Raw genomic sequence first — 12159 nt, forward strand, 5'->3', positions numbered from 1 at the left:
TAATGCAGCTATTTATAATGAATTGCTGTAGGTGATATAGTGACAGTAATGAAGCAACAGTTTAAAATATCTGATACTACTGAATGTAGAATATGGGAATGTGACTTCACAGGCAAATATGATTTATTAACTGATTTTCAACAAACAGTATCTGATGCTGGTATACATGGAGGACAAGTCAGTTATTAGATTGATTTTATTTTTAATGACAAAATAATTACTTTTTTTGCAACTGATAGATGTTAATGCTTGAAAAAAGAAATCCTGATGAAACTTGGCCAAGAGATAAACTAAATGAATTTACATTTTTGTAGCTACTATAATGAGTATAATAGTAGAGCTAACCTTAGATATAAATTATTATTATTTCTCATGCTATACTTAACTGTTAATATTACTGGCTATAGACTTTATATAAATCTAAATAATTAGCATAATATAGTATAAAATTTTGATCATTTTTATTAACAAGTGTTAGTTTATTCATGCAGATGGGGCTTGACTTTGATATATTCATTTCTCAAAGTCATTGGTCAAATATCCACAGTTATCATAGCTCTAGATCTACTTCCTGAAAGACAAGGAAAAATGGACAGGGCTCAACTCCAGCCATTACTATTGCCTGATTTAAAGGAGACTGGTAAAGAGTTAGGTCGTGGAGCTTATGGTGTTGTTACTGAAGTAATAGTTAGTGGAACAATCTGTGCTGCTAAGAAGCTCCATCCTGCTATTGTACAGGTAAGGGAATTTCAATTCATATTATATATCATTTAAATCATTTTTGTAGGGGCACACTTTGAGAAGATTTGGTGATGAGGTGCTTCTTCACAGTCAGCAAAGGCATCCTAACATTGTCCAGTTAATTGGTGTCTATTATCCTTCTCATTCACAATTACCAATGTTAGTAATGGAGTATCTTCCTTTATCACTCACACAATGTCTGGAGAGAGCGGAAGAGCTACCACTTCAAATGAAGTATTCTATTCTTCTTGATGTTGCTAAGGGTTTGTGTTATCTTCATGGTAAACGTCCTCCTATTGTACATCGTGACCTCACTGCTAATAACGTGTTACTCACCTCTTCATACTCAGCTAAGATATCAGATCTAGGAGTATCAAGATTAGCTGATACCTTTAAAAAGCATCACCTCACTACAGCACCTGGTAATGCTATGGTAATGCCACCAGAAGCTCTTGAAGATAATCCGGTATATGATCACAAGTTAGATGTATTCTCTTATGGTTGTCTCATTCTTCATGTACTTACTGGTCAATTCCCTCAACCAACCAACCAATTTGTACAAGAACCTGGTAGATCATCCTTCTTAATGGTATCAGAATGGGATAGAAGATCAAGTTATATTGAAGATATACCAAAAGAAAATGAGCTCCTTCCTTTAGCAAAGGATTGTCTCACTGATGAGTCTACTGGAAGACCAGAAATGATTGAGTGTTATCAATTTGTGGAACAAATTCTATCAAAATATCCAAAAATGAAAAGTGCAACAGAATTAATGAAAGATAATGAGGCAGCAGAAAAACGTATTTGTGAATTAGATGCAGAAATTAAAGAATTGAAAGCTGAGAAAATTGAGAAAGACAAACTTGAGAAACAACTGACAGCAGATAATGAACGACTGACAGGAAACTATGACCAACTAAATAAAAAACTGAAAAATATTTTATCTCAAGTGACGGGCCTACAAAATGCTCATTCATTGAAAGAAAAGGAATTCAATGATTCCACTCGAGTGCTAAAGGAAATTATTAGAAGCAGAGATGAACAGCTAGTTAAGCAACAAGAAGACAACATGGAACTACTGAAGAAAAGAGAAGCTGATTTAAAGGAAGAGCATTTGATAGAGCTTGCTGCAATGAAGGAGGAGTCTGAAGCAAAGCTTTTGTCTGCGACAAAGAAACATGATCAGCAGCTTTCTGAAGTACGTGAAGAATGTGAAGTCAAAGTAGCAGAAGTAGTGAAGGAGTTTATGGAGTCAAGTCAAACACTTAAAGATACAGCAGCACAGCAGCAGTCCACCCCTATGACAGTAGGCAGGTAAGGTCTGGATTCTGGAAGTGAGACCATCAACTGTAGAGCACAAAATTTTGAAGGGCTGTAGTAAATTTCATAAGAATTGCCAAAAAAATCTGTTCTGAAGATTTAATTTTTGCAAAATTAGATCTACATGTCTGCTATCTTGTATTGTGAATAAATTTAATCAAATTTTGTACTGTACAATAGTATGTATGCCAGGTTTATGGATATAAAGACAATACTTTTGCTTGCTAGTTGCTACATATGCATGCATGTAGATTTAGTGTGAATATTGCTCTGTTTGTGTAGGCTATAGATAAATCTTCTTCATTTTTCTTGTTATTATAGTTTTTGTATAATTTTAGAAATGAAGCATTTATTACTAACAGCTACTTTATAAAGGCTGGCTTAGAAAGTGAAATGTAAGTTTTATCAATTCGCTCATCTATTGTATATGCATAAAGAGATACAATGCAATATGTTCCAAAAGTGTGTGTTGTAGTAAATATTTGAATGGTTTTAATTTTATAAATCGGGAAATATACTGAGATTTATTTGCCCTTGGTGACCCTATAATGCACATTTTAAGTATTATTTATTTATGTGCATGCATATTTTTAGTTGGTTTTTCCCTAAATTATCACGTGCCAGAGCTGAGAATATACTCAAGCAAGAGGTAAGCATTATTGATTACTATCATGACACTTCATTTCAATCACTTTAGAATAAAGAAGGAGCCTTTGTTGTTAGAATTTCCAGTCAAGAAAAGCACTATACCCTATCAATATGGTATGTTATTTCTTTGATGTTGAAACCACTAACGAGCTTCCAAATACTGCATAAGCCATTCTGTTGTAGCAGCCACAATGGTTATACCAATTTATACAATTGAATTGGTTTGGTTACATTTCCATAGCCAACACAAGATTGCATGCCGTTTGCCAGCTAGGTTATATAAACTTTATATGCAGACAATATTATTCGTGACAATCAAGTCATAGATCTACATCTTTTCGTTAGTTTCCAAGGAATTTGTCACCTTGGACTTTGCCCTTACTTTCCGAATTCCTTGAATACTTCTTCATTGAGACTATAGAGTCGAGAGTATTTTCTTTACTTATATAAGCTCTTAGTTTCTCTTTTCTCTCCATTATAATTATAGTCATAAAGGTCAAGCCATGCATTATCTTATTAGAATTGATGAAGAGAAGAAATATTACATATATAATATGCATCGTTTTCCAACAGTTACAGAACTTATTGAATATCACAAACTGAATGGAGGAGGTCAGTCTCAGTTTGAAACCACACATTTGATGATCATTAAGGCGGATTTACAATATGACATTAGGCCAGCGTACCGTCAATTTTTAATCAAAAGCGTGGGCGATTTGACCTTTTGACGCATGCTTTCCGCTGGAATAGAACCAGATTCTATTCCAGCGTCAACGTAACGTCAGGACTAGCGTAATATTGTAAATCCGCCTTTATAGGTTTGCCTACCAGATTAAGACAACCCCCTGCTTTGTTGGTCCCTAATCAACCAGCTCTCAGAGTCTCATCTGCATTTGGTAATTTGGGATGGATACAATGACACATAAAGAATTGCATGAATTAGTAATCATGTTGATCTGGCATAATAATAGGCATAATTTTATTTAAAACTTGTAACTTTTTTGGTGGATCTGTTTGTTTGTTTGCCTGTACACTTTAAGTCAGGGCATGGCAAGTGACATATACATGTATGGCTCTTCTAGTTAATGTACATTTGACGTATACATTAAGTGACATGTGTACATTTTGTGTTAATACATGTATGCCATATACCATAGGGCGCCTTATTTTAGGGCTATAAATTTTGCAGATTTTGCAATTTTAAAAAGATTTATGAAAATTACTTTCACGAAAATCAAATTAATATGATACAAGATGGCACACGGCATAAATTTGTGAAAATTAAATCCACGAAATTTATAGCCCTTGAAAAAAAGGTGCCCTACAGTAGCAGATAATTTTCTACTGGTGTTTATTTTCATCTGTTTTGTTGCTATTAATTCTGAACGAAAATTAATTCTTGATGAAAATTAATTCTGAAGATAGGCATGACCATAATGATAACAAGCATAGATAGCCTTGAAAATGGAATTCACCTTCTAAAGAATTTCTTCCAGACCCTACAGGACCAGGGGACCTCTTTCTAATGCTATCAGTCCTACAGATGCTAATGAAGACATCAGATCAATTATTTTTGTCTAGTAAAAAATAAAACCAACAAATTTTTATTCTAAAGTCATTTCTGGATTCATTTTAAATTTTCAACCACTGAAAATTACCTGCTTTAGATATGTAGATGTATATTTTGTATTCATTGGCATAGGTAATGATCAATGTAATAAAACTTGTGAAAATGATCATATGAAATTTCACAATAGTATTTTCAAAAAAATTTTTAAAAATATTTTTGCTCATCTTATTACAGATGATAAATGGCGAATTGATAAATCTGAGCTGTCATTAGGTAAAGAACTAGGTAGTGGACAGTTTAAAGTAAGTCTTCTGCCTATACATTATGTGTGCATATTGTATAGCACAAGTCGGCATCTTTTAATTGCATAACAGTTTGTTTTAATAGTCTTTTTAAATTACAAGCTATTGTATTTCTTTCCTTTCAGAGGGTAGTAGCAGGTCAGTGGCGTAATGAAGTTGATGTTGCTATTAAAATAATGGAAGGTGCACTGAATGAAGATGACTTGATCAAAGAAGCAATATTGATGCAGTAAGTTTGTTCACAGTAATAACTTTCTGCATTCTAAGTTATTTTACTTTAAAAGGTTCAGCTTTAAGAAGCTTGTAAAAGCTGAATTTTTCTCTAATTTGATTCTCAAATTACATTTTGTATTTTTGTGTTTGCAGGAAATTTCAACATGATAATTTAGTAAAGTTATGTGGAGTGTGTATCAGACAAAGATCTGTTTATATCATCACTGAATTAATGGTTAATGGTAAGATACAGTAGAATGAGCATATAAAATATCTTTATCCTCCCTCGTGATGCTATCATTTCTCCAATGTAGGTTCTCTACTCCAGTATCTTTGTAATAATCAACGTTTAGTAAATAAGACAGACATTTTACTTGACATGGCTATACAGATTTGTGCTACTATGAAGTTTTTAGAACAATCTGGTTTTATACACAGAAATTTGGTAAGTGAGTCAGGTCATGATGTCAAGTAAGATTCACCTCTTAATTGGTCAGCACTGCAAGCATTTTGAGTATTTGATGAGCACTTTCACTGATGCTTCACTAATGTTATATCTTCAATGAGACACAGGATGTATATATTACATTATTTGTACAGGTATTGACTGCTTACCAACTCCAATGACCTTGTCTCGTTGGAAATACCGCACGGACACGTCTTGTGGTGTTTGTAATGCTCCACAATGCACTGTGAATCATATCCTGAGCTGTTGTCCTACTAGTTTATTACAAGGTCGCTATATACTTGCAGACATGATACTGTTCTTAAAAGATTATACAATCTGTTGAGGGATAACCTAGATGAGTCAGTTACGATATTTGCTGATCTTAATAATCTCAGAGCTTCTGATACCCCTCTAGCCACCATCCCATTAAATATTGTAGTCACAACAGCTAGACCTGACATTGTGATCATTGATGGTAGATATATTTGTCTACTGGAACTTACCATCCCCAGTAATAATATGGCCAACTTAACAAATGCAAGAGAAAGGAAGCAAAGGAAGGAAAACTATATCTCCCTAGTATCAGATCTCTCTTCCCGTGGATATGCCACAGACCTGGAGACAATTGAGATAGGAGCTTTAGGTCACTTTCTTCAATGCTCAATAAATTCAATGCAACAAATATTACCACATCTGTCAAGAAGATTTCTAAGAAACAGTTTTATTTCCCAACTCAGTTTCCCCGCCATCTCCTGTTCATATGCCATCTTCAACAGTAGACATAATAGTGAGTGGTCACCACCAATATGACTATTACTCTTATTTTATTACTTTATTTTTTTAACTCTAATTAATTAATTTTATTAACTTCCTTTTTCTTATTAAAAAATCTATTCTAGTCTTCCTTCTTTCTTGTTTTTTTGTAATTACGCTGGCTTGCCAGTCTGTTTTGGAGCAATGCTCCACAGTAACACTGTGTCCTAGCATTACTACTATTTGATTTATATTCTATTGTGTTTTATTATAAATTGTGACCTTTTTTTCGTATTTCAAAAAATAATAATAATTGTTAGTTTTATAGTAACTGCTGGTAGTTTGTTAACAACAGCTGCTTGTTTGTCGTTCCCAAACTGTTTGACTGCTCCCACTACTGTCACTAGTAATGTTATCATATCTTCAATGAGACATAGGATATATTATAATAATTGTTAGTTTTATAGTAACTGCTGGTCAACAACAGCTGCTTGTTTGTCGTTCCCAAACTGTTTGACTGCTCCCACTACTGTCACTAGTAATGTTATCATATCTTCAATGAGACATAGGATATATTATAATAATTGTTAGTTTTATAGTAACTGCTGGTCAACAACAGCTGCTTGTTTGTCGTTCCCAAACTGTTTGACTGCTCCCACTACTGTCACTAGTAATGTTATCATATCTTCAATGAGACATAGAATATATTATAATAATTGTTAGTTTTATAGTAACTGCTGGTCAACAACAGCTGCTTGTTTGTCGTTCCCAAACTGTTTGACTGCTCCCACTACTGTCACTAGTAATGTTATCATATTTTCAATGAGACATAGGATATATTATAATAATTGTTAGTTTTATAGTAACTCTACTGGTAGTACTTCACTGACATGTAGTTTTTGAATTTACAGTGTTAATTGCCACCCTATTTGGTGTTTTTTAAATACCTTCAATTTTATTGCACCAGAAATGAGGGGTGCATGGGAACTGAAAAGGAGGGCCCCATATTGATTGATATATTTTTGTAGTCAACACCAAACAATGATATATACTGTATAATGCACACAGTATAATAGTCAGAGCATGATTAAAATGTCCATAAAAGGTAGCAAATGGTGTAAAAAATTTTGCCATGGCTACCTAAAAATAAGTCAATTTTAATGTGTTACTGTACATGTACCATAAAGTAAATTCAGAGCCATTTAGCTAAATTTTGCTATTCTTCTGCATGCACCTACAGCCTGCTAGGAACTGTCAGGTTGGTTATAGCAATATTGTTAAAGTTGGTGGTTTTAGTTCAGCAAGATTTGTTCCTGATGATGAGTACGAAGCATCTGTAGGTGTCAAGTATGCTGTCAGATGGTCACCACCTGAAGTTATCACTCATGCTAGATATAGCAGCAAATAAGATGTTTGGTCATATGGTAAGCTACAAGTAATTGTATAATATCTTGAAGCTAATGTGGGGCACTGTACATTTAATATTAGTAAATTTTACATTTGGCTTGGCAAAAACAATAATAAATGTACATGTATCTACTTACATGTATGTAATTCAATTTTTTGTTTGCTTTTGTCATTAGATATTTTGTTGTGGGAGTTGTGGAGTGGTAGCAATAACCCTTACCCAGCCTTCAGCAATATTCAAGTATTAGATCAAGTAGGTGATCTTTCCTCCCTCTCCACATGGTCCAGACAGTATCACACAATTATTATTATGTTGCTTATTTTCCATTTTTTCATTTCTGCCCCATTCTAGATTGAACGTGGCTATCGACTAGAAAAGCCTAAATTATGTCCTTATAAAGTTTATGCCTTAATGAGAAGGAGTTGGCGCATTGGCAAGCGGTATGATACTCATTACATGTGCATGCATGTGCTGCCATGACTTGCCAATGGCATAGCTAGAATTGCGATGATGGTCAGTAGGACCAAAGAAGTGATAATAGTCTTCAGCATGCAAATTTTTGCCACGTCTGTTTATGAGTTAGTTCCTCCAGTGCCTTCTCATGCTTCCTAGTGAATGCTTGCTCTTCCATTCTTGCTAAATTAGGACAAGAGATGGTCTTACAATAACTATTAATAATTATCATTGGATAAGAATAATAGGTGGGCACAAACCAACCCTTTATACACCACTGTGAGTGCCAGCTACTCAAGTAGTCTCAAAATTTAAATTTACATACTATTATAGTATAATAATAATAATAATAATAATAATAATAATAATAATAATAACATTGTCTTTTTATTACCATTTTGGCTCAAAAAATTATCATCTGAATTGGCTTAAACTTTCTGCACAGCATTAGGACATTGATCATTATACATTATGCATAGGTTAGTGCATGGTTTTTGACTGAATTATACTCAAAATTTTAATTAGTTTCTGCATATAAAAACATTATTAGCATGATTGTTTGAGTTAGTTATTAATACTTATTTAGCTTCATTAACTGTAATTTAAGTAAAAGTACATTATATTTTTAGTTTTGCCAAAACAATACTTTTACTATATACATGTGCACATGCAGTATCATAATTATCTCAAATCTATTCTATCATATAGACTTCATTAGTTGAGCATGCACGAGCATACTATGAATCATTAATTTTATACTCATTCTTTGTACATACGCTTATTTAGTACCGCCCTAAAGATCGGCCATTATTTTCTGGTCTCTCTGATTCTCTCAAAGCCATGGTAGGAGACTACAGTGGTGCAGTGGAAATTAATAATAATTAATTTATGTCCATGTATATATTTAATGTTTTTCTCTCCCACTCTTATATCTTTGTCTCCTTCAAATTGTGCATGGTCTGTTGCATTTATGTTAATTGTTGTTGTATATTATAATATAATGTAGTAACTTACAGGAGAGGCTAAAACACTGCATGCGTAGCAACAAAGTAACCAAACACTGCTCTTTTAAAATTAAATGAAAAAGATAGATAGTGAGAAATACTGTAAGTGTTCATGTGCATACAACAATGATGACAACTAAAAGTGCTTGTGCATAATTTATAAAAATAAAATAGACAAAGGAACCTGCTAGTGAACTCCACATAACCTTAACCAACAATAAATAATAAACATACACAAATATAGAAGTACCTATGTGTAAGATACATTTTGTTGTCATATTTTGTGGTGACCAACTAACCAGTATTGTTCAGTATATTCCTATCACAATACTATTCACACTCTACATTATCACTTATATGTACTTGCAGCACTTGTCACTACGGAGCTATAGGCAGTGCAAATTCCTATACTGTGTAGCTAGTAACTACTCATGTTGAATAGTGACATGCATTCATATAATCACTCTGTTAAGCAATTGGATGCAATAATTATAACTAATCAGCTAGGAATTAGAAAATTAATTTTTAGCTTGTTTCTTTTTTGCTTTGAGACTCAAACTTCTTTTGCTAGAATTCTTAAAGAATAGATTATTTTTTGAAGAAAAATCATAAGGAAGTTATAATAGACTACATTATTTGATCAACACTGGGCTGTTACTTCACATACACACTCTCTCTCTGTTGACCAATGTTTGTCCATGGAATTATACCACTATTAACTTAGTAGCCACTAGCTGTCACCTGCCATGCAGCTCACCATCGTCCCACGGTAGTGGAGTAACACTGTTGAAATGGCTAGTGCATTTAAAAACGTGTCAAATTATGACAATGGTTCATTTCTATCTCCTGGTAACAAAGCAAGGCTCTTTAGCTATTATTATCATTTTTATTATTCTCATAGCAATGTTTTCCTTTTTCAATGTCAATGTTTTTTCCACACTTATTTTTCCTTTTCTTTTTATGTTTTACTATTCACATGCAGTTGCATTTAAGATTTGTGTCAGTTCTTAAAAGATAATTATCATTATTAATAGCCTGAAAAGTACCCATAATAGTTTTGCAAGAATATCAACTGCTTGACCAAATTATATTCATTATGCTTCTATGTATGGCATGGTAAAAATCCACAGTTATTCTATATACCGTACAAGATGATTTATTGGCGAGGAATTAATATTGGCGATTGGCGGTTCTATGAAGAAGTCGCCAATATAAAATCCGCCATTTCGTTTCAATCTGAGCATGCTCAATGGCACGTGGCACAAAATCGCAAATATAAAATCAGCCGATTTCTTTCCAGAGGCAAATTCGCCATAGAATTCGCTAAATTACTATTACTCTCGCCAGTAAATCATCTTGTACGGTAGCAGATAACACTTCCTGCTAGTCTTTAGTGCCAGCTGCCAGTATTGTAAAATGGACAGGGCTCAACTTGAACCATTACTATTGCCTGATTTAAAGGAGACTGGTAAAGAGTTAGGTCGTGGAGCTTATGGTGTTGTTACTGAAGTAATAGTTAGTGGAACAACCTGTGCTGCTAAGAAGCTTCATGATGCTATTGTACAGGTAAGAGAATTTGTATATAATTACTTGTAAGTAATCTAGTGTTACTTCAATCATTTCTTTAGGAGGACACTTTGAGAAGATTTGGTGATGAGGTGCTTCTTCACAGTCAGCAGAGGCATCCTAACATTGTCCAGTTAATTGGTGTCTATTATCCTCCTCATTCACAATTACCAATGTTAGTAATGGAGTATCTTCCTTTATCACTCACACAATGTCTGGAGAGAGCGGAAGAGCTACCACTTCAAATGAAGTATTCTATTCTTCTTGATGTTGCTAAGGGTTTGTGTTATCTTCATGGTAAACGTCCTCCTATTGTACATCGTGACCTCACTGCTAATAACGTGTTACTCACCTCTTCATACTCAGCTAAGATATCAGATCTAGGAGTATCAAGGTTAGCTGATACCTTTAAAGACCTCACTAAAGCACCTGGTAATGCTATTGTAATGCCACCAGAAGCTCTTAAAGATAATCCGGTATATGATCACAAGTTAGATGTATTCTCTTATGGTTGTCTCATTCTTCATGTACTTACTGGTCAATTCCCTGAACCAACAAACCAGTTTGTACGTATACCTGGCAAAGAGCACTTCATGAGAGTACCAGAATGGAAAAGAAGATCAAACTACATTGAAGATATACCAAAAGAGAATGAGCTCCTTTCTTTAGCAAGGGATTGTCTCAATGATGTTCCTACTGATAGACCAGAAATGATTGAGTCGTATCCAAAGGTAGAGAAAGCTCTATCAAAATATCCAAAAATGAAAAGCAGGTTAGTAGTAGAAAAAGAGCTAAAGGATGCAGTTCGAGAAAAAGAGAAAATGGAGGAAAAGCTAGTTCAAGAGAGAGAAGAAGCAGAGAGAAATAATCAAGAAATAAATGATGAGAATGCTGCTAGTAAAAGAGAAAATGAAATTTTGAAGAATGAAAACGAACACTTTAAAGCAGACTTAAGAGCTATGTCATCACGAATCACAAGGTTAGAAAATGCTCTTTTATTAATGGAAAAGGAATTCAAAGATTGCACTGAAGTACTAAAGGAAACCATTAGAAGCAAAGATGAACAACTAGCTAAACAAGAACAAGACAACATGAAACTACTGGAGGAAAAAGAAATGGATTTAAAGGCTAAGCATGTAAAAGAACTTTCTGAAACAAAATTAGATTTTGAATCGAAGCTATATGAAATAAAGAAAGAGCATAAAGCAAAAATGTTGGCTACAACAAAAGATTATGAAAAGCAATTGTCTGTCTGTCGTGAAGAATGCAAGGAAAGAGTAGCAAAAGTAGCAAAGGAGTTCACATCGAAAACAAGTGAAACACTTGAAAGTGCAGTGATATCAAAAAATGAATTGCTATCATCTTTTCAGTCTGCACCATTGGCTAGCATTCCTTCGTGTAAAGCTCAAGTGGAAATCGTCTTACCTTACTTGAGGTTTAAAGATGAGAAAATTGACGAATGGTTAGTAAGTAAACAGTTATTATTAATAGCTCTATTATTGTTATTAATACTACAGGTGCCTTGTTGACACAAATTGGTTCAGTAAATGGAAGAAATACATTGGACTTACCCTCAAACCTGACTGTCCTGCCAGTGCTGGTAAAACAGGTCCTCATCCAGGACCAGTTAATAATGCTTGCTTATTTAAAAGTAATCAAAATTTCCTTCACAATGCACAAATAATTTTTGCCGTACATTAGATGTAGTATGGTTGATTAGTGTGTGTATTATC

The 12159-nt window shown here is 33.9% G+C and overlaps 2 protein-coding genes across 2 annotated transcripts; both read left to right on the plus strand.

The window, feature by feature from the left end:
- The first annotated feature begins 588 nt into the window (after positions 1-588).
- Positions 589-9852, plus strand: LOC100631589 (tyrosine-protein kinase Fer-like). The gene is given in 15 exon segments (XM_020004799.1): positions 589-738; positions 788-2055; positions 2400-2456; positions 2656-2710; positions 2759-2823; positions 3197-3321; positions 3528-3605; positions 4514-4581; positions 4707-4810; positions 4948-5036; positions 5109-5239; positions 7236-7419; positions 7579-7655; positions 7755-7843; positions 9843-9852. Coding segments are annotated over 15 exon segments (2550 nt in total).
- A 424-nt stretch (positions 9853-10276) lies between these two features.
- LOC105315033 (probable serine/threonine-protein kinase drkB) lies at positions 10277-12077 on the plus strand (the record flags this gene model as incomplete). Its single annotated transcript, XM_011409529.1, has 3 exons — positions 10277-10426; positions 10489-11888; positions 11944-12077. Coding segments are annotated over exons 1-3 (1684 nt in total), but the record flags the coding sequence as incomplete, so codon positions are not given.
- Positions 12078-12159: the final 82 nt, after the last annotated feature.

This window comes from Amphimedon queenslandica, unplaced genomic scaffold, assembly GCF_000090795.2.
Source record: "Amphimedon queenslandica unplaced genomic scaffold, v1.1 AMPQUscaffold_11950, whole genome shotgun sequence".
Lineage (NCBI taxonomy): Eukaryota > Metazoa > Porifera > Demospongiae > Haplosclerida > Niphatidae > Amphimedon > Amphimedon queenslandica.